At 41.2% G+C, this 24199-nt stretch overlaps 1 protein-coding gene across 2 annotated transcripts; it reads right to left on the bottom strand.

Moving 5' to 3' along the window:
* Window positions 1-2524: 2524 nt before the first annotated feature.
* prorp (protein only RNase P catalytic subunit) lies at window positions 2525-24119 on the bottom strand. Of its 2 annotated transcripts, XM_061794680.1 has the most exons (10): window positions 23418-24119; window positions 23079-23217; window positions 22731-22965; window positions 22342-22628; window positions 19454-19501; window positions 17729-17861; window positions 4612-4722; window positions 3579-3727; window positions 3293-3491; window positions 2525-3216 (listed from the first exon to the last, which is right to left on the bottom strand). In XM_061794680.1, exons 1-10 carry the CDS (start codon window positions 23821-23823, stop codon window positions 3088-3090), a joined length of 1836 nt encoding a protein of 611 aa, XP_061650664.1. In that variant the 5' UTR covers window positions 23824-24119; the 3' UTR covers window positions 2525-3087. The 2 variants fall into 2 exon arrangements, with proteins under 2 accessions (XP_061650664.1, XP_061650665.1); XM_061794681.1 differs by lacking the exon at window positions 23418-24119 and having other exon boundaries at window positions 23062-23195.
* Window positions 24120-24199: the final 80 nt, after the last annotated feature.

The raw sequence follows: 24199 nt of genomic DNA, 5'->3' as shown, positions 1-24199 counted from the left end.
GAAGCGCAAAATACGACAACTGAGACCCTGTTGAGCAACTGAAGTTGTTCATCAAGCAAGAATGGGAACAATTCCTCCTCTAAAGCTTCAGCAATTATTGTCCTCAGTTCCCAAATGCTTATTGTGTTGTTTAAAGTAAAGGTGATGTAAAGGGTAAATATGCCCCCGTCCCAGCTTATTTGGAACGTGTTGAAGGCATCAAATTCAAAATGAGTGAATATTTGCATAAAACCAAATCTTATCAGTTTGAACATTCAATATTTGGACTTTGTAGTGTATTCAATTGAATACAGGTTGAAAAGGATTTGGAAATCATTGGATTCAGTTTTTATTTACGCTGGACCAAGAATGCGTTCCTACCCACCTCTGATTACAGCGATTTTAACAAAACAAGCCTACACAAATGTATCTAACCTCACTGTTTTCACTCATTGTCTGAAGAAAAAGCATCCAGACTTTGAATATATTCCACAATTCCGCCAAAGGCTTGCTTGTGAGGTAACCCAGCATGTTTACTACTATGGTGAAGGAAATCAGATCGGCTTCTGGCGCTGACCTCACAGGTTCAAGCAGGATTTCAAACGAAATTTGGCCGGGCCATGAACTGCTTGTTTTTGCTTTCTTTAAAGGAAAAGAAAATCTCTTTGACTGTTCTGAATTCCTGTTCCAATGGCAATGTGATAATGAGTGGAATGTATGGAGTACTTGTTTGACAGCTGATTGCAAGTAGTTCTGCAGAGCAGTTTCCCAACATTTAATGAGCCAAGGCACCCATTTTACACAAGAAAATCTCATGGCAAAAATGTCACAAAAGAGTCACTTTTTCAGATATCTTCAACTGCGAAATTACGTTCGCTGTCATGTGCCGCAGTTTGAGAGGCCAAGCCTGATTCTTTGGACAGATGCCTGAGTGAGTACTTCGGGCCAGAAAAAAAGACTCATTGTTACATAGCGCAATACAGGGGATTTGTGCAACATCTACTGCTTCAATTAAAGAGGAGTGGGAAAAAGAATTGGGGATTCCTGTGCCAGATGATACCGGGCAGGAGGCGTTACAAAATATCAGCACACTAAGTGTAAATGCCCGCCACTGCCTGATTCAATCCAAAATTATACATAGGCTACATTATTCGAGAGAAAATCCATAAAATTTACCCTGACTGCTTGCTTATAAGTGCCCTGTGATTGGCTGGTGACCAGTTCAGGTGTACCCCGCCTCTCGCCCAGAGTGAGCTGGGATAGGCTCGAGCACACCCGTGACCCCAGTGAGAATAAGCGGTATGGGAAATTGATGGATGGATTGAGGTTCTGCCTGTCACATGTCACAGGCATTGATAAACAAAGATACGTTTGTTGTAAATCAATACTTTTCAGATCAATTAAGTGAAATTTTCTGCCGCACACCGGATAATCTCTCACAGCTGAAGCACAGTGGTTGGGAATCCATGCTTTAGACCACTAAGTAGGTGAGATTGGATCAAAAGCGCAATCGAAGACCCGATGGGTAATGCTCAATGGCACCTCAGAAGTGAGTTGAGCCATGAGCCTTCAGTTACAGCCACAATACTATCATTGTTCCAGCCTTGGAATAGCGTGTGTACTTCTATATTTTGGAATGAGCTACATGCTACATGTGTGTCATGTGCTTTCTGTAGTCTGTTCACCAATTGCCGTGTTTCTGCTAAACTTTTTTCTCAAGGACACTGACTTGTACGTGTCTGCTTGATTCCCACTGCGGTGGTCTTAAAACCTCAGGAGTACTGCATCGGCCTGGATCACACTCAAAACAGTTGCACGCTCAATTCCTTCTCCGCTTCTACCACCTTCATGCCTGGAATAGGTACGTAGACATGTAGAATAAATAGTCCAGTATGAGTGTGTGTGTATATACATATATACTATATTTGAGCTCATCAGTTGTATATTTATGTCATATATTGTTGTAAGGCAACATAAACAACCAACTTGACTAACAAAAAATAAAATGTGTAGTAAACAGAGGATATGCTAAAATGAAGCACTCAAACAAATACAAGCACTCTTGGAGCTCAAATTATCCGGGCCATCATGCCGGTCATGATGCAGCCTGTGTTCTGTTATTTTGAATAGATGGGTTACTGTCTCGACGTCCAGCCGCCTTGTTCTTCAGAACACATGACATAGACATAAGAAACATTAGTGATGTACTAGCTTAATGATTCATGTGACCACGTCTATTTATAGTGACTGCTCGCCCCAAGTCAGATGGGATATGCTGAGTTAAAGGATGAAGGGTTTTTCAGATGTTAAAAGAGAGAGACTGAAAACGTAACACAGATATACGGATTAAAGAGTTAATTGAAGGCTAGAAACCATGCTATAATCAATGTAATGATTATTAGACTGCCTATAAATATCTTGGTTTCTTTACACACAATTTCGAGCGTGGGGAGTAACGGAACACTGTGCATGTAACAGGATTATGTCATCAGAATACAAAAAAAAAAAGTTAACTATTTGATTACAGTTAGAGAAAAAAAAGAAGCAGATTACAGGTACCTTTATTAAAAATTGGGATTATTTTGCAGGATTACAATTTTAATTCTGGGAGAGGCCAGTTGCTGATTTTGAGTCCCAACATTTTCCATAGTTAGCAGCGCATCATTGTTTAAGAAATGCCATTTTTAACAATATAATATTACTGGACTATTAAATAACATCTCTGTGATTTCCAACCTTTGTGATGGAAAGTGTGATGCGCGGCAGCATGATGGTCGTACTCTACTTTCCTTCCACATTCCAAAAATGTGTGTTGGGTTCATTGAAGATTCTAAATTGTCTTTAGGTGTGAATGTGAGTGTGAATGTTTGTTTGTATGTGCCCTGCGATTGGCTGGCATACCAGGGTGTGTACTTTGCTGACACACATGATGAATTCATTGTGCTTGTCCTTATTGGAGTGGCAAATAACAGGAGCCGATCCTAGCAGCAAGCAGCAAACTTTGAGCGCGAGACAGGGTACACCCTGGACTGGTTGCCAACCAATTGTAGGGCAGTGATGAAGTTATCTGATTAATTTCTTTTCTAAATCAATTTTCAATGCGCATGTTCAGGGAATTCTGGTAAGGCACAGCCATTTCTGGGGTACTTCATAGGTGCTCCTGTCTTCTGTGTCGTCATAGGGGATGTGCCAGGTGCTTCCTGAAGTCTGCACAATGGTGTCACAGCTGGGAATACTCTGAACACACAAACACATTTAATATATGCACCTGCACGTCCTCCTCTCTCATGTTATAGCTCCTGCTATTCATCACCTGAAATCGGACCCTCCTGCCTGCCACAATGTGCCCATGCACAACCAGCTGATGGCCCCTCTGCCATTTGAAGAAGAGTCGCCTGGTGGCTTCGTCCGGCAAGCAAGCTTTGTGGTCCCTCATCAGGTCCTTACTCACGAAGCGACAGTGGTTCCCCGAATGCAACGCGGCATATAGCAGGAAGGGGTCATCTTCAGAACTGATGGAAAGAGTGGGGGAAAAAATTAAAACAAACAGCTCGGAAGAAATGGCTCAGTAACTATGTGTGTCTATCATTCGTCCTCACATGTTGTCAGTAAAAAAGCAATGAGCTTTCTGCTGAATAAGGTTCATGTTGTGCCGGTTCCAAGACCTGGAGGGCCGCAGCATGTGTTTCCTCCCGAGCACCAGAACAGTAAGGCCCTGTAGCTTGAGCTCCGACACCACAGCCAGCAACTATAACACATGCACAAACCCTGACTAAAACCTCCTCCAAATGCACACTTTGTAAATTGAACATTTGCAATTGATTGGTGACCAAACCAGGGTGTACCCCGCCTCTTGCCCAAAGTTAGCGGTGATAGGCTCCATGCACACACGGATGAAAAAATGTAAATTGAACATTGTACACAGGCTCAATTAAGATGGGTCCACTCAACAGCTCTTACAACCAAATTGTATTCTTTGTATGAGTTGAGGTATCGTCAAACATGCCGTACCACTGTGAACATGATTCAAAGCAAGTCAAAAGCTGTTAGTGAAATCTGATTAAAGTGCACTCCTGACGTTTAGGCTTTGAATGTTGGCTTCGTGTGTTCTACCCCGTCCTGGCCTGGGTTTCCTCAGAGTCACTCTGGCTTCCCACAATCCACAAACATGAATGTTAGGTCAATCGAACACTAAATTATCCACAGTGTGAATGCTTCTTTGTCTCTATTGTCATTGTGTGCCCTGTGACTGATTGGTGACCAGCGGAACCGCTTCCCTAATCAGGATAAGCGGTATAGAAAATGGATCGATGGACTGTTTACTTGCTGACAACTCTCATGACTAGATATGGAGTCTCATCTTTGTACTTCACATCAATCTGCGAAAGATCACATGATACGAAAGGACGGACGTGGGCAGGCAAATTGGTGTTTAAACCAAATGTTTTATATGTTTATAAAAGGCTCATCCCACTCACAAACAGGTATGTTCAAACAATGCGTGGTTAGTCATAGTGCGACCTCCAAAAAAAAGCCCCAAGTATGAAGGTACCTCTAAAAACAGTAAAACTGTGCTTGTCTGGCTAAAATAGCTAAATGTGCATGTGATTCTTTGTGTGCGTGTGTCCTTACCATCTCTGATTGCTTGCTTCTGTCCTTGTTGATATTTGCCACATTAAGACCATCCACAACTACATCAAAGGCTGGCTTCATCCTCACAAATGCCTTGAATCTCTCCAACTCCTGAAGAGACACAGAAGTACATTGACATTGCGATACTGTAGACCATATGGGCCAAATTTGGCCCACACTGCAATTATATTTGGCCCGCAAGACAATATCAAATGTGGATTAGAGCTGGCCCACCAGTATATAGCACATGCACCACTAATATTACAAATCCCAGAATGCTTTGCTAGTGTGTTGGCCCATCAGTCTAGACCGGCGAGCGCCCCTTCCCTTTCTGTTGCAGTCCTTAGCAACTATGCTACCAGTCTACTCAAGCAAATTTACACTTCCCCTTCCCAAAAATGCCCAAACGAAAGATGAAAAACAGTTAACTTCCAAGACATGTGGGAGGAAGATTGACTGTTCACTAAAGTAAAAGACAGCCCTGTTTGTCATGTGCGGAGCAACGTGGCTGTAACAAAGAATATAACATACTAATTGAATTAATGTTTTTTTTTAATGCCCTTTATCAACTCCTTGGCAGCAACTGTTAATAATTTAAAGTTTGGATTTTTATTGAAGAACATTCTTATTTTTTGGGGTCGTTTTGTTGTTGGCCTTTGAAAAAAGATTTACATAAAACATAAAGGTAGTCGGAGATAGATAAATAGAAGATAGAGAGACAGAAGAATTCATGTTATCTATTTAAATACAAAACAACAAACAAACAGTCTTTTATCGCAAATTTGATTTCTCGTGTTAGTTTATTGCAGATTCAGTGTTTAAGCAAAATTGAAGTTTGTTGTGATATGATTTCTGCAGAGGGCGGCACGGTGGACGACTGGTTAGAGCGTCAGCCTCACGGTTCTGAGGTCCAGGGTTCAATCCCCGGCCCCGCCTGTGTGGAGTTTGGATGTTCTCCCCGTGCCTGCGTGGGTTTTCTCCGGTTTCCTCCCACATCCCAAAAAAACCATACATAGTAGGTTAATTGACAACTCTAAATTGCCCGTAGGTGTGAATGTGAGTGTGAATGGTTGTTTGTTTGTATGTGCCCTGCGATTGGCTGGCAACCAGTTCAGGGTGTACCCCGCCTCCTGTCCGATGATAGCTGGGATAGGGTCCAGCACGCCCACGACCCGAGTGAGGAGAAGTGGCTCAAAAAAATGGATGGATGAATGGATTTCTGCAGAGAAGGGAAACATGCACATCGCAGTGATTTTTCATTAAATATTGAGTTTGGCCCGTGACGATGTCCCAATTTTTTATTTTGGCCCACCATGAATGAAAAATTAATTCTACAGTGTAGACCATTATATATAAGTATCCTTGTGACATCACAGGGATACAGTTTGCCCTGCCCAGAAAATCATTAAAGGTAGAAAGCAAAAAGGAGTTCTAAGCCATTTCGCAACAATTCAGGACTATATTGTTCTCAGTCTTTGCACATTTTCAGCAATTCAAACATATTTAATGTATTTAAAAATAAAACACAGATGGCACGCAGAGGGATAGAGATGGGAAGGATGTGCAGCAGGTTAGGGTGATTAAGGATAGAGATGGACATATGATGACTGGTGCCAGTGGTGTGCTGGATAGATGGAAATAATACTTTGAGGAGTTGATGAATGAGGAAAATGAGAGAAGGAAGAGTAGAAGAGGCAAGTGTGATGGACCAGGAAGTGGCAATGATTAGTAAGGGGGAAGTTAGAAAGGCATTAAAAAGGATGAAAAATGGAAAGGCAGTTGGTCCTGATGACATTCCTGTGGAGGTATGGAAGCATCTAGGAGAGGTGGCTGAGGAGTTTTTCACCAGCTTGTTCAACAGAATTCTAGCAGGTGAGAAGATGCCTGAGGAATGGAGGAAAAGTGTACTGGTGCCCATTTTTAAGAACAAAGGTGATGTGCAGAGCTGTGGCAACTATAGAGGAATAAAGTTGATGAGCCACACAATGAAGTTATGGGAAAGAGTAGTGGAGGCTAGACTCAGGACAGAAGTGAGTATTTGCGAGCAACAGTATGGTTTCATCCCTAGAAAGAGTACCACAGATGCATTATTTGCCTTGAGGATGTTGATGGAAAAGTACAGAGAAGGTCAGAAGGAGCTACATTGTGTATTTGTAGATCTAGAGAAAGCCTATGACAGAGTACCCAGAGAGGAACTGTGGTACTGCATGCAGAGGTCTGGAGTGGCAGAGAAGTATGTTAGAACAATACAGGACATGTATGAGGGCAGTGGAACAGTGGTGAGGTGTGCTGTAGGTGTGACAGAGGAATTTAAGGTGGAGGTGGGACTGCATCAGGGTTCAGCCCTGAGCCCCTTCCTGTTTGCAGTGTTGGTGATGGATAGGCTGGCAGATGAGGTTAGACTGGAATCCTCATGCACCATGATGTTCGCAGATGACATTGTGATCTGCAGTGAAAGCAGGGAGGAGGTGGATGAACAGTTAGAAAGATGGAGGCATGCACTGGAAAGGAGATGAATGGAGATTAGCTGAAGTAATATAGTATACATGCATGAATGAGAGCAGTGGCGGGGGAAGAGTGAGGCTTAAGCGAGAAGAGATAGTGAGGGTGGAGGACTTTAAATACAGTCCCCTCCAAAAGTAAGTTGGAACGGCAACGTCAATTCCTTTGTTTTTGTTCTACACTGAGGACATTTGAATTTCAGATCAAATGAGATAAAATCAGATGGATATGAGATAAACATTCAGAATTCCAGCTTTTATTTCATGGTATTTACAGCTAGATGTGTTAAACAACTCAGGACAGAGCACCTATAATTTGAAGCCACCCACATTTCAAGTGAGCAAAGTTATTGGAACACGTGACTGATGGGTGTTTCTAGTTGCTCAGGCATTGCCTTTTAGATTGATTGGTTAAACATGAGTACTTGTTTTCGGCTTTGGGTTTCACCTGTGAAAACTGTGTTTGCTGTGAAGCAAACATGAAGACCAGAGAGCTGCCTATGTTAGAAAATCAAACCATTTTGAAGCTGAGAGAAGAGGAAAATTAAATCTGAGTTCTTGCACAAACATTGGGCATAGCCAATACAACAATTTGGAATCTCCTGAAAAAGAAAGAAACTACTGGTATACTGAGCAACAGACATTGAACAGGTCGCTCAAGGGTATCAACAGTAGTTGGTGACAGAAACGTGAGCTGTGAAGATACACCCAAAGACAACAGTCAGTGACTACCAACCTCCACAGGGTAGGGATGAAGGTATCGCCAATCTACTGTTCGAAGACGACTTCGAGAGAAGAAACATAGAGGCCGTACCACAAGATGCAAACCACTAATCAGCAGAAAGAATTGGAAGCCCAGATTGGATTTTGCAAAGAACTACACAGATGAGCTGCAAAAGTTTTATGGACTGATGAGACCAAGATTAACCACTACCAAAGTGATGGAAAAGCCAAAGTATGGAGAAAGAAAGGATCTACTTATGATCCAAAACACACAAGCTCATCTGTGAAGCACGGTGGAGGTAATGTCATGGCTTGGGCTTGCATGGTTGCTTCTGGAACGGACTCACTAGTCTTTATTGATCATGTAACTCATGATGGGAGCAGCATAATGAATTCTGAAGTCTACAAAACCATTTTGTCTGGCAATTTACAGAAAAATGCATCCAAACTAATCGGGAGAATCTTCATCATGCAACAAGACAATGACCCAAAACTCACTGCCAACACAACAAGGACTTCATCAGGGGGGAAACGTGGAAGGTGTTAGACTGGCCAAGTCAATCACCGGCCCTTATAGAGCATGCATTTAACCTTTTTTGCATTTTGAAGAGGAGACTGAAGGGAGAAAAGGAAAAGAAGATATCCTGTCATTCGTTTGCGTAGTGCCCCTAGTCATTTTACAAGACACCACAGTATGTGTGTGTGTGTTGTATTTCTGTCTGGTGGATGACAGATGAGGCGACAGCTAGCGAGAATGTTTCAAGCTCACGTTTGTGCTACAAAGAGGACGTTTGTTCGTTTATTGAGCTCTCTATGTATTATTAACACTATTCCTAAAATATTTTCCTCATGAAAACCTCACAGTGCTTCGTTTTACCCATTAGTATTTCACGGTTTGAACAGGGATTCTCAAACTGGGTCAAGCTCGGGACTCCTTACAGTGGAGACATTTTTCCAAGGATCCCCTCAAAATTCTAACACAAATTAAACCTCTTTTTTTGGGGGGGGGGGTGGCGCAATAAGTATAATCATACCTGAAATAATATAAATAACAATAATTTGCTGTTTTCCCCTTTGTTTTATATATATATATATATATATATACATAAAATATGAATTTTATGGCTGCATCACGTTCCAAAAAACCTGGGACAGGTGGCAAAAAAGACTGAGAAAGTTGAGGAATGCTCGTCAAACACCTGTTTGGAACATCCCACAGGTGAACAGGCTAATTGGGAACAGGTGGGTGCCATGATTGGGTATAAAAGGAGCTTCCCTGAATTGCTCAGTCATTCACAAGCAAAGATGGGGCGAGGTTCGCCTCTTTGTGAACAAGTGCGTGAGAAAATAGTCGAACAGTTTAAGGACAATGTTCCTCAACGTACAATTGCAATTTAGGGACTTCATCATCTACGGTCCATATTATCATCAAAAGGTTCAGAGAATCTGGAGAAATCACTACATGTAAGCGGCAAGGCCGAAAACCAACATTGAATGCCCGTGACCTTCAATCCCTCAGGCAGCACTGCATCAAATCAATGTGTAAAGGATATCACCACATGGGCTCAGGAACACTTCAGAAAACCAATCTCAGTAAATACAGTTCGGCGCTACATCTGTAAGTGCAACTTGAAACTCTACTATGCAAAACAAAAGCCATTTAGCAACAACACCCAGAAACGCCGCCGGCTTCTCTGGGCCCGAGCTCATCTAAGATGGACTGATGCAAAGTGGGAAAGTGTTCTGTGGTCCGACGAATCCACATTTGTCCAAATTGTTTTGGGAAATTGTGGACCTTGTGTCCTCCGGGCCAAAGAAAAAAAGAACCATCTGGACTGTCATGGACGCAAAGTTCAAAAGCCAGCATCTGTGATGGTATGGGGCTGTGTTAGTGCCAATGGCATGGGTAACTTACACATCTGTGAAGGCACCATTAATGCTGAAAAGTACATGCAGGTTTTGGAGAAACATATGCTGCCATCCAAGCAACGTCTTTTTCATGGACGCCCCTGCTTATTTCAGAAAGACAATACCAAATCACATTCTGTACGTGTTACAACAGCGTGGCTTCGTGGTAAAAGAGTGCGGGTACTAGACTGGCCTGCCTGCAGTCCAGACCTGTCTCCCATATAAAATGTGTGGCGCATTATGAAGCTTAACATACGACAACGGAGAGCCCGGACTGTTGAACAGCTGAAGCTCTACATCAAGCAAGAATGGGAAAGAATTCCACCTACAAAGCTTCAACAATTAGTGTCCTCAGTTCCCAAACGTTTATTGAATGTTGTTAAAAGAAAAGGTGATGTAACACAGTGGTAACCATGACCCTGTCCCAGCTTTTTTGGAACGTGTTGCAGCCATAAAATTCAAAGTTAATGATTATTTGCTAAAACAATAAAGTTTACCAGTTTGAACATTAAATATCTTGTCTTTGTAGTGTATGCAATTAAATATAGGTTGAACACGATTTGCAAATCATTGTATTCTGTTTAACACATCCCAACTTCATTGGAATTGGGGTTGTGTGTGTGTGTGTGTGTGTGTGTGTGTGTGTGTGTGTGTGTGTGTATCTCTCTATATATATATATATATATATAAAATAATCAAATCAACTTTTATTAAGGGCGGCACGGTGGATGACTGGTTAGAGCGTCAGCCTCACAGTTCTGAGGTGCGGGGTTCAATCCCCGTCCCCGCCTGTGTGGAGTTTGCATGTTCTCCCCGTGCCTGCGTGGGTTTTCTCCGGGCACTCTGGTTTCCTCCCACATCCCAAAAACATGCATTAATTGGAGACTCTAAATTGCCCGTAGGCATGACTGTGAGTGCGAATGGTTGTTTGTTTCTATGTGTCCTGCGATTGGCTGGCAACCAGTTCAGGGTGTACCCCGCCCCCTGCCCGATGACAGCTGGGATAGGCTCCAGCACGCCCGCGACCCTAGTGAGGAGAAGCGGCTCAGAAAATGGATGGATGGAACTTTTATTAAGCAGACTCAATAGTCCACTAGAAAACATACAGTACGGTACAAAATAAGACACATAAAAAGAAAATAGTTATCATATAGTATATAGTAACTGACTATAATTAGTTTTTACCTGAATCCCTTACAAGAAAACAATAAGCATCAGAGAAATGTCACCTGCACTGTCCAGTATGCACATATTTATTTCACAGTCACACAGGATGAATTTCTGGCTAAAATTTCCAATTTCCAGCCACTTAATCGTTTCGAATCGTATCATTCTACATGAACCAATATCGTTCTTGAATTGAATCGGCAACTGTGAATCGTAATACGAATCGAATCGTTGCGAAAAAGAAAAACACGACACATTTCACATAACATCACATTTGAGTTTAAACAATTATATGTCTGATTTTCAGTTTCTGGGACACAAGCAGTGTGAAAAGAGCAGTAAGAAAGGACTTTCAGAAGCAAAGATCAATCAAGGGTCCAGCAAGTGTGCGGTACTTTATATATTACTGCAATGATATATACAAAACATCCATCCATCTTAACCGCTTATCCTCACTAGGGTCGTGGTGACGCCTATCTCAGCTGACTCTGGGCGGAAGGCGCGGTACATCCTGAACTGGTCGCCAGCCAATCGCAGGGCACATATAAACAAACAACCATTCGCACTCACATGCCCACCACGTATGGGCAATTAAGAGTCGTCAATCAACCTACCATACATGTTTTTGGAATGTGGGGGTAAATGGGAGTACCCGCAGAAAACCCACGCAGGCACAGGGAGAACATGCAAACTCCACACAAGCGAGGCCAGATTTGAACCCCGGTCCTCAGAACTGTGAGGTAGATGTGCTAACCACCATATAGAAAACAATGTTTCTTAATAAATATATTATGATATCGACAACAAGCTTTGCATCATTTAGAATCTGAACAATTTTCTCAAATGATTAATTATCATCTATCATTATTGTACAAATTATTTTTCTCAAAAATTATTTCCATCCATCCATTTTCTGAGCCGCTTATCCTCACAAGGGTCGCGGGAGTGCTGGAGCCTATCCCAGCTATCTTCAGGCAGGAGGCAGGGTACACCCTGAACTGGTTGCCAGCCCATCGCAGGGCACATATAAACAAACAACCATCTGCACTCACATTCACACCTATGGGCAATTTAGAGTCTTCAATTAACCTAGCATGAATGTTTTTCTGGATGTGGGAGGGAACCAGAGTACCCGGAAAAAAATCCACACAGGCACGGGGAGAACATGCAAACTCCACACAGGCGGGGCCGGGGATTGAACCCCGGTCCTCAGAACTGTGAGGTAGACGCTCTAACCAGTCGGCCACCTTGCCGCCCAAAAATTATTTGTGACAAAAAAAAATTTGCATTTTCTGTGTGTGTTAAAAAAAAATGTCTTTGTTGGGAATAGGCAATATGGTTGCTTAGTGGTTTGCAGGTGTGCCTCAACCATTTTGAGGTTTGGGGTTCAAATCTTGGTTCAGGATTTTCTGTGTGGAGTTTTTATTTTCTTTCTGTGCTTGCGTGGGTTTTCTCCGGGTGCTCTGGCTTCCTCTCACATCCCAAAAACATGTATGCCAGGTTACTTAAAGACTAAATATTTCCTAGGTATAGGCATAGAGTGAATGGTTGTTTGTCTATATGTGCCCTGCACTTGGCTGGTGAACAGTCCATGGTGGAACTCGCTTCTCACCCAAAGTCAGCTGGGATAGGCTCCAGCTCATCCGTGACCCTAATGAGGAGACATGCCATAGAAAATGCATGCATTGTATATCTTGGGAGTTTTTTTCCTTACCTATTCATTCAGTGGAAAAGTACGTCATGTTTAAGTGTGATGGACCAAAAGAAGAAAAAACTACCGTAATTTCCCATGTATAATGCGCACCCATGTATAATACGTACACCCAAAGTTGACCTCAACATTCTGGAAAACCCTTCTACCTATGTATAATGCATTTTTACAATGCATGATTTTGCTTCTACCCATATGGTCAAAACATCAAGAATTATCTGTACTTTGTTATTTTTTTCAAATAATTATTCTGAAGTTAAGCACTTTATTTGAACACGTAATAGTTTTTTTTTTATTTACTTGCTCTTATTTTGAAAGGCGCAGCCCGACTTTTATAATAGTTACTTTTATTATAACCACTAGGTGGTGGTAGTATATTAGAATGAAAGTGTACAGCTTTTTCATAACCTCTAGATGGTGGCATACATTTATAAAATGTGAAGGTTTTTTCCATTTTCCCCTATACCTATGTATAATGTACACTATTGACTTATGACAATTATTTTTTTGGGGGGGGGGGGGAATGCGCATTATACACGAGAAATTATGGTACTGTATATTTGCAGCAAACCGGTTGTCTCGTGTGTGGTGGTGTTTAAAAGTACAGACATTTTGGAATCGTTCAGATGGTATACGAAAGGCATAGTGGCAGAAAAATAGGCTATAGGACAGTGTCAATTTGTCCTGATACAGATGTGTTCTTGAAATACACTCAAATACAAATATATATACCTAAAGATTAAGGAAACTGGTGAGGCATAATGTGTTAATGAGCCAAAACCAGATGAAAATAAATATGCAATATTCTTTGTTATCAGATTACACAGAACTAAAAGCTGTCCCAGTAAAATAAAATGTTTTTTTTTTTTTTTTTTTTTTTTTTGGTACAATACTGAACACAATTTCAGAGTTCTCTTTTTAAATTCAGTGGTTTGTTTTTGGTGGTGGTTTGGAGCCTGACAGGTCAGACTACGGAATTTAAATGATCTCATTCAAAAGCCTGTAATTTAAAACATTAAAATATAACTGGTCGTTCTTTCTGTCCCTAAATACAAAAGTGTATTGCCAGCCGACACTCTGACAACAGTCAGCAAAATGAACCATACGGACCGTACTTATAACTGTGTAAAAGGAAAAAAATACCCAAATCCTCAGGGGAGACAGTTTTTAAATTTGGTTTGCATAACAAAACAAAACAAAGCTGTGGTCATCCAATTTTGTAAAAATTCCATTCCATCACTTTTTTTCTATTTAATTTTGAGCACCTTTGATGTCGATGTTGGTGAATTCAGTTTTGCATTATAATTTTGGTTGGAAATGTCCAAAATGTCCTTTTTCAAGCTATTCTAGTTGCTGTTTTCACCCTGGCATTTGAGATTTCTCATTATTATGCGACATGTCAATAAATAAGCTCTACTCTGATTGGATCGCTCATCTTCCGCAATTTAAATATGGAAAACAGTATCGCTCTGATCGGTCCATATCATGGCATCTGCGAGCGTAGAAGCTTGGACGGCCAAGCATTCATACAAACGTCGCATCCTTCGCTGCAACGTTGAGATTCGCAAAAGTTTGATCGCGGGTTTATTGATACACACTGAATGTACATTGGCTTCATTTGCACATTGACATGCTCCTCCCACCTCGGTCCTCTTCAATGTGTCAGCTTTTTCCGCCCTGCGACCCTCATGGCTTGCGACCGTTGCCCTTTACTATCATTGTGAAGCAAAATTCACCAAGTGTTGGTTTGTTGGCCCACTAAAAGGGAATGTGATCTTAAAGGGGATGTGGGTGAAAATTAAAAGAGAGGGGATATATTAAGTTTATGCTCCCATTCCTTGGAACGGAACCTGCCGCAAAGCTTGAACATTAACTGATGTCAGAAATTTGAAATCCACCCGTTTTGCAAGGCTTATGCTTTTTATTGACTTTAGCATTCCTTCAAAAACTCGCATAGATGTCAACCTTAAACCATGTCACAGCCTCCTTTTGACTTATTTTATGCGTAAGACAGTAGAAAACATTAATTCTGAAGGAAGGTGACCTCTAGTTAACTAACTAGCATTTGCCTAAAAATACAGCGGATAGTTGAGGTGCTACACTAGCAAAGAGGAAGTCTGCGGTAACCAAAAAGACAGAAATGTTTTAAATTTCAATTTCACACGCTGCCAGAGAGCACTTAAACCTTCTCAGGCACCTGCGTGTCCCATTCTGTTGCAAACACTGAGGTTCAGATTTGTGGCTTGCAGGAACATCGTGTTGTGCTCCAGCATGGGAACATTGAGTGTGTTTTCACTTTTAGATTGCAGCAGTGTGGAAATAGACTTCTGTGAATTCCCCTGGACGTCAAGCTGTGCGCACACTCTCACACACACACACACACACACACACACACACACACACACACACACACACACACACACACACACACGCAATCAAAATGTGACCTGAAAAAGTAAAAGCTTGTAGTATTGCTCCGGTAACAGAAGCAGAAAAAAATGCCTCCAAAGCCCTGTTGTTACTATATCTATTTTGAATAACCAATGAACACACACCAAAATTAATATCTTCCAACTTCCAATTTAGCGCTTGTATTGCTAAGACTAACATATCTTATTGCTTCGGTGTAAACATATCAACTAAAAAGGGAAGTAGTGAGGACAGAGGAGGGAAGACGAGAGACAGCCAGTCTACTCCTGGTGTAATTATCCAGGGACTTTCCACGGCTGATATGTGAGACCAGCTCATTGTGCTGCGGCGGATAACATGACAGCTTCCAACACACGTGTTCTCGCACACACGCACGCACACACACACAACCATGAATACGTTTGCATTTGCATACATAATCTTGTGCTGCAATTTCATAAAAGGTGCTCCACGGTTCTGCACTGGTGTGGGTCAGTTGGTAGAGCCAGATGTTCAGTGACCAATGGTTTGACTCCTGGCTCTGGCTGTCCGCTCTCGAAGTGTCCTTGGGCAAGACACTGAACCCCAAATTGCTCCCAGTGGGCCTAGCAGCGCCTTGCATGGCAGGAGCCGCCCACTGGTGTAAGAATGTGTGCTTGAATGGGTGACCGTCTGAGCATCTGTAAAGCGCTTTGGGCACCATGATGTTGTAGTTAAAGCACTATATAAGTGCAATACAGTTACCATTTACAGCCATTTTTTTTAAAAGTACTAACATCCTCTGAGGATGAAAAGTATTTGAAAATGTGACGTTGAAAATATAACATCACTTTTCATACTTGGATGACATTAATCTGGAGCACATAGACATCACCAAATTCACATTTCCTCCCAAGAGATGCTCTGCCAGACCTTCACTTGCTGCTTGTTTGTCTTCAGTAAGTGAAATGCATGCTGTACTGACTAGGCCACTGAAAAATATTCAGTTTGTTTTCCCTCAAAAACTTTTGTGACTTTTGCAATACGACGGCTAAAATGGATGATGGCAGAATGCTATTCTTGGTGAATACAAAACACTTCCCAACATTAACATAAATCAAGAATATTCTGGAGTTTGACATATCATTGTCAAAATATACTAATGAGAGATGCCAAGATAAATTAAAATCCAGTGTTGGAAATAATTGATAATAAAGCCAGTTAAGACTTTGTCCGAAAACATCTGTCCATCCATTCCCCCCATTTTCCGTACCGCTTATCCTCACTAGGGTCGCGGGGGTGCCTGCATCTATCTCAGCTAACTCTGGGCGAAAGGCGGGGTACACCCTGAACTGGTCGCCAGCCAATTGCAGGCACAAATAGACAAACAATCATTCACACTCACATTCACACCTATTGGAAATTTAGAGTTTTCAATTAACTTACCATCAGAAAACAACTAAAACAATATTTCCATCTTCTGGGCTCAAATTCTTTGGACAAAACAGAAGCAACCAGGGTCAACTGGCATCAGAATGATGGGAAGAGAACAGAAGGGGCTGGGAAAGAAATAGCTCATGACCCAAAGCATACCACAATATCTATCACACAAACAGTGGTATGGAATGGCCATGTTATGTCTTCTAATGGAACACTGGCACTAGTGTTTTAAATGATGTCACATCTGACAAAAAGTAACAAGATGAAGGAAAGGAATATTTAATCTAATAATCTCCAATCGCATTTAGCCAAACTACAAAAAAAAGACAGGGCATCTCTTTATAGTACAGATGGATACTAAAGACGCCATCTAGTAGAAGAAAGGAGCATGACCAGTTGCTGTGTTGGGATCTCAAGAAAAGTAGTCCATCCATCCATTTTCTACACCACTTAGCCTCACTAGTGTCGCAGGTATACTGGAGCCTATCCCAGTTAACTGCGGGCTAGAGACGGGGTACCTGAATTGGTTATCAGCCAATTGCAGGGCACACATAAACAAACAATAATTCACACTCACATTCATACCTACGGACAATTTAGAGTGTTCTTAACCTACCGTGCATGTTTTTGGGAGTGGGAGGAAACCGGAGTACCCGGAGAAAATGCACGCTGGCACAGGGAGAACATGCAAACTCCACACAGGCGAGGCCGGATTTGAACCCTGGTCCTCAAAACTGTGAGGCAGATGTGCTAAGAAAAGTACTCTCAGGATTTAATCATTCCACTGTGAAAAGTAACAACAAAGATTACAGCGCTGTACTGCTGTTAAAAAAAAGATGCATATAGAGGGTGATTGAAAAGTAACTCCCTATTTTAAAATACTGAATTTATTCATGTTTTTATCAATTATTTTGTGTATGGCATATATTTTATGTACATATATATTTATATTTTGTGTATGTATTTATGTATCTTTGGAAGAACTTGAAGGGCGAATATGGGAAGTTACGTCTTCCATCCCACAAGAGTTCCTTGTGAAATCAGTTAATGCGGTTCCCAGGCGGCTTGAGAAACTGGTGGATAATGCTGGCACCCATATTGAATTTTAAATAAAACGCCATGCAATACACTTTCTTCTAATGTTCCTTTCTTGTAAGAATTATAGTTCAGAAATAAATTACAAGTACTTAAAAATAGGAAGTTACTTTTCAAATCACCCTGTATATGGTACAGTACTGTTAAAATGACATACAGTACCTGAACAATTAATATAACTGACCTCTGGTGTGGTCTTGTTGAAAACGTCACGTCCCTGGATGATGTCAGTCATGACTCTATTTCTCAGCTGTTGGTACTCCTCAGCAGTCAGTTGGATGGATTCCAGTTCTGTTCCACAACTCTTGCACACGCCACTAAACATACAGTGGGTAGGGGAAGTATTCAGACACCCTTAAAAATTTCACTCTTTGTTATAGTGCAGCCATTTGCTAAAATCATTTAAGTTCATTTTTCTCCTCATTAATGTACACACAGCACCTCATATTGACAGGGGGGAAATAAATAATTTTTTTGCAGATTTATTGAAAAAGAAAAATTGAAATATCACACAGCCATAGGTTTTCAGACCCTTTGGTCAGTATTTACCGTAATTTCTTGTGTATAATGCACACCCATGTATAATACGCACCGCCAAAAACCCTCCTACCTATGTAGGATGCATTTTTACAATGCATGAGTTTGCTTCTACGCATATGATCAAAACATGAAGTATTATCTGTAGTCCTTCAGGTGTTTTTTTGAGCAAACTCCATGCAGGCTTTCATGTGTCTTGCACTGCCGAGAGTCTTCCGTCAGGCCACTCTGCCATAAAGCCCCAACTGGTGGAGGGCTGCAATGATGGTTGATTTTATAGAACTTTCTCCCATGTCCCAACTGCATCTCTGGAGCTCAGTCACAGTGATCTTTGGGTTCTTCTTTACCTCTCTCACCAAGGCTCTTCTCCCCCGATTGCTGTTTGCCCAGATGGCCAGCTCTAGGGTTCTGGTCATCCCAAACGTCTTCCATTTAAGGATTATGGAGGCCACTGTGCTCTTAGGAACCTTAAGTGCAGCAGTATTTTTTTTTGTAACCTTGGCCAGATCTGTGCCTTGCCACAATTCTGTCTCTGAGCTCTTCAGGCAGTTCCTTTGACCTCATGATTCTCATTCTCATTTATTCTGACATGCACTGTGAGCTGTAAGGTCTTATATAGACAGCTGTGTGGCTTTCCTAATGAAGTCCAATCAGTATAATCAAACACACCTGGACTCCAATGAAGGTGTGGAAGCATCTCAAGGATGATCAGAAGAAATGGACAGCACCCAGAGTGTCACAGCAAAGAGTCTGAATACTTACAGCTGTGTGATATTTCAGTTTTTCTCTTTCAATAAATCTGCAAAGATTTCAACAATTAAATTTTTTTTCTGTCAATATGGGGTGCGCCGGCACGGTGGACGACTGGTTAGCACATCTGCCTCACAGTTCTGTGGACCGGGGTTCAAATCCCGGCCTCACCTGTGTGGAGTTTGCATGTTCTCCCCGTGCTTGGGTGGGTCTTTTCCGGGCAATCCGGTTTCCTCCCACATCCCAAAAACATGCGTGGTAGGTTCATTGAAGACTCTAAATTGCCCGTAGGTGTGAATGTGACTGTGAATGGTTGTTTGTTTCTATGTGCCCTGCGATTGGCTGGCGACTGGTTCAGGGTGTAAGAAAATGGATGGATGAAATATGGGGTGCTGCGTGTAGGAAAGAAAAATAAACTTAAATAACTTCAGCAAATGGCTGCAAAATAACAAAGAGTGAAAGATTTAAGGGGGTCTGAATACTTTCCATACCTACTGTACCCAAATATACATCCAGTAGCTACACAAGTTGTTTTAGCTCCTCAAAATGGTACAAGAAAGAAAATTCGGAAAACCTGTTCTAAAGGTGTCTAAGTCAAAGAAAAAACAAGGGTTGTAGTTACTTTGGAGAGGCGGTGCTCCAAGTTCCTCTCCACTTCTGTCGTGGAATACTGAAAACAGGAAAGAGACTATGAGACACTGGAGAAATCAAGTCAGAATGTGACAGAATTCCCTTTGTCTCTATCAAGATTTTTATTTTTTTTTTAATAAAGATTAACAGGACTAAAACATAATTGGCAATTTTTACTCAACTTGCTTTATTGGGTGCTAGACTGCCAACCAGTTTCTTCATTAAGTTCATTATTCACACTTGCTGTTAGCATGTAAAAATTGCCGACTGAATACGGCACTAGAGTTATCAACGTCTTTTTTTCATGGAATTTTATACTAACAATTATGTCACGTTATTTCATCATTCATCAGTCATTTTAGGTAAATCATTTATGTTTTGTTGCAGAAGGCTGCCAAGTAACTAGTGAATTGGGCTGGAGATCACAGATTACTGCACAGTATAGTAAAATAACATGAAAGAAAATAATTTCATGATAAATGATCAATATTAAAAACAGGTCAGCTGTCCCACAGGTACTTACAAAGTCAATGCCCATGACATCCTAAGCAGCTATTCAGTATCAAGTTTAAAAAACAACTTGACCACAATGGAAATGCGTGTCACGCACGCACAAGACGCAGGAACTATGAATCCATTGGCTGCTTTGCAATGTTAGTTTTACATAAATTTACACTATGGTATGCCAAAAAGAACATTTTGTATATTTTTTTTAAACCCTAAATTAGAGTATAGGATATCACAGAAAAAAAGTTATTTTATTTCAGTAGTTCAAAAAAGTAAAACTCATACTTTTCAAAAGGCCAATTCCTCTGTTAATTTCTATGTTAAAAATAATTTTTATTATTTCTTATGCAATAGTATAATTTCTTGAGGTGGTGAAGTTTGGGTTTTGTTAGCTTTAAAATATACAAATCTGAATTATCAAAAATAAAATCATGAAATAGTTTTCTGTGTCTACTAAATGTAAATAAGTTGAATTTTTTAAATTGTACTATTGAAACAAAAAAAATTTCCACCATATTCTACAACATTAGGATACTACAACCCAAATTCCAATGAAGTTGGGACGTTGTGTTAAACAAATAAAAACAGAATACAATGATTTGCAAATCATGTTCAACCTCTATTTAATTGAATACACTACAAAGACAAGATATTTAATGTTCAAACTGATAAACGTTATTGGTTTTAGCAAATAATCATTAACTTTGAATTTTACGGCTGCAACACGTTCCAAAAAAGCTGGGACATGGTCATGTTTACCACTGTGTTACATCACTTTTTCCTTTAACAACAGTCAATAAACGTTTGGGAACTGAGGACACTAATTGTTGAAGCTTTGTAGGTGAAATTCTTTCCCATTCTTGCCTGATGTACACCTTCAGCAGTTCAACAGTCCAGGGTCTCCGTTGTCGTATTTTACGCTTCATAATGCGCCACACATTTTCAATGGGAGACAGGTCTGGCAGGCCAGTCTAGTACCCGCACTCTGTAACTACGACGCCATGCTGTTGTAACACGTGCAAAATGTGGGTTGTCATTGTCTTGCTGAAATAAGCTGGGGCGTCCATGAAAAAGACGTTGCTTGGAATGCTGCCATGGTTAAGATCATCACCTGCCACAGTGGAGGATCTAGGTTCAAGACCCCGACTGGACCATCCCCCGGACCCACGGCTGTGGTGTCCTTGAGTAAGACACTGATACCCTGAAATGCTCCCTGGGTGCTTCAGCTGCCCCCTGCTCCATTGTGTTTCCGTGTGCATGCATGCATGTTCATGACAATAAAAGGTGATTCTTCTTCTGGCAGCATATGTTTCTCCAAAACCTGCATGTACCTTTCAGCATTAATGGTGCCTTCACAGATGTGTAAGTTACCCATGCCATTGGCACTAACACAGCCCCATATCATCATAGATGCTGGCTTTTCAACTTTGTGTCCATAACAGTCCAGATTGTTCTTTTCCTCTTTGGCCCGGAGGACACGACATCCACAATTTCCAAAAACAATTTGAAATCTGGACCACTTTTCCACTTTTCATAATTCCATTTTAGATGAGCTCGGGCCCAGAGAAGCCGGCGGTGTTTCTGGGTGTTGTTGATAAATGGCTTTTGCTTTGCATAGTAGAGTTTCAAGTTGCACTTACGGATGTAGCGCCGAACTGTATGTACTGACATTGGTTTTCTGAAGTGTTCCTGAGCCCATATGGAGATATCCTTTACACATTGATGTCGTTTTTTGATGCAGTGCCTTGCCGCTTACATACAGTGATTTTTGCAGATTCTCTGAAACTTTTGATGATATTATGGACCGTAGATGATGAAATCCATAAATTCCTTGCAATTGTACGTTGAGGAACATTGTCCTTAAACTGTTCGACTATTTTCTCACGCACTTGTTCACAAAGAGGTGAACCTCGCCCCATCTTTGCTTGTGAATGACTGAACAATTCAGGGAAGCTCCTTTTATACCCAATCATGGCACCCACCTGTTCCCAATTAGCCTATTCACCTGTGGGATGTTCCAAACAGGTGTTTGAGTAGCATTCCTCAACTTTCTCAGTCTTTTTTTCTACCTGTCCCAGCTTTTTTGGAACGTGTGGCAGCCATAAATTTCTAAGTTAATGATTATTTGCTAGAAACATTCAAGTTTATCAGTTTGAACATTAAATATATTGTCTTTGTAGTCTATTTAAATAAATATAGGTTGAACATGATTTGCAAATCATTGCATTCTGTTTTTATTTATGTTTAACGCAATGTCACAACTTCATTGGAATTGGGGTTGTAATTTACTGAGATGCATCTGTATTTTATTTGACTGTGTTTATGCATAAAAATCTAATACCTAAACCCATCGAACCCATCAATGACTAGTACCTTTCAAACCAGGTCTTGATGCTGCTAGCCAGAGTCAGCTGTGGGTAAACTTGGTTGTTCCTCATGTACAGCAGAATTCCCAGCAGCCTCTCTTGCTGTTCGCTCAGCAACATGGTCTCTTGTTCCTCTGCACGCACTCTCTTAAACAGACAGGTCCATGTTTCATGTTGTGGGTTTAGACCCTTTGCCAATAGTTCATCATAAAGAGCCCAGGCAGTGATTGGGTCACCATTAAGCATGGCTGCAGCAATTATGTTGCCATAATTGCGAGGTGATGGGGTAACCACCTGTAGAAATGACGATACAGTCAACTGTCATACCACTGGCCTCCAATTTGCCGAAAATCTGCAAAGAACTGCTGTTAAAAAAAAGAAATGAAGATTGTTTACCTTTTTGAGGTCATTTAAAATGCTGAGAGCGTCGCGCCATCTTGCTGTACGGCTGAAAGACTTAATAACAAGACTATAAGCTCCAGTATCCAAAGAGGGGAAATTCCCTCGCATGATATTATAGACATCAAGTACTTCTTGGTCATGATTGCCATTCACACAAAGTGCCAGATACTGCAATAGGAGTACATAAGATACCGTTCCTGTTTCTGTGGCAACAAATGACAGCAGGGACCTATACCAAAGCAGAACATAAAAAACAATGTTTGCAATTAATCACTAAACCTAATGACAGCAGGGCATGAATACAATTTCAAATTCATATAGCAACCCTTGAAGTCCTTTTACTTGGCAATATCCAACTCTGCCCCAGAGTTCAACAGTGTAGACAAGATGCCAATATCAAATCGTTCCGGACTTCCCAGAGACTCCTTCAGTTTCTTCCACTCGTCAACAGATAGCGGCTGGTCAGGAGGTTGCAGCTTCCCTGTAAAACACATAAGCCTGCCTTGATAAGGTACACGTGAGCTCTTACAAAACACAACCTAACAAACTCGTTCGATAACCTCGAATAATCTTGTGCAAAATCACAAATTAAAACAAGATTGCATCTACATGCACATTTCTAGCTGGAATAGCATATAGTAGTGAATCTTAATTGGTTCTTGAAAGATTAATTAGCCATACCTTTCCTCCCGACTGTCCTCCTTGCAGGCCCCTCATGTTGATTCTCCTCTGGGGAAAACCCCGCCTTCCTCCTCAGCATCTCTGCTGTCCTCTTCGCCGTGCCAGCAGCAAACACAGATTTTGGGATGGAAGGATTTTGCCTGGGATTAAAGTTCTTGCCTCCTCCATCTGCTACACTGTCCCACAACCCGTCTGTCCTCTGTCTAATGGTGCTATTTTTCAGTCTCGCCTGCACATTGGTCTGTCTACTGTTGTCTTTGCTCAATCCAGGGCTGGAGCTCCAGTTCATGTAGCACTGAATGTGTGCTGTGTACGCCAACGTAAGGAACGCTGAAGATCCTTGATTAATAAAAGGTAACGCAGGCCTAAAGCACGATTTAAGATTGATTATCACGGTGAAACCCATGGCCAAATTCGTACCAGTGTAATGGTTATTATTGCATACTGCTCTCTAAGTTCCAATATTTACAATATTTCATACTGTAAACACTGTATGTATACTAATTCCTCGCATGGCTCAGCATAAAACAAAGCGTAAAGCAATCAATAACCTGGAAATGAGACACGATGGACACATACGTTGTTTTTAAACATAAATAATTACGACTTACACGTGAAATTTCTGCTCAAACTCAAATTTGCAACTCCTGTATAACTTCAGCTGCAATAGTCGTCGCGTATATGACATAATCAATGTTCGACGGGAAGGTTGACTAACCGGAAGTATGTCGCTTCCAAATAATTTCAAAACAAGAAATCTTCCATCCCCTTCACCTCGTAAT

This window comes from Phyllopteryx taeniolatus, chromosome 13, assembly GCF_024500385.1.
Source record: "Phyllopteryx taeniolatus isolate TA_2022b chromosome 13, UOR_Ptae_1.2, whole genome shotgun sequence".
Classification (NCBI taxonomy): domain Eukaryota; kingdom Metazoa; phylum Chordata; class Actinopteri; order Syngnathiformes; family Syngnathidae; genus Phyllopteryx; species Phyllopteryx taeniolatus.
This window is presented reverse-complemented; position numbering and strand designations above follow the sequence as displayed.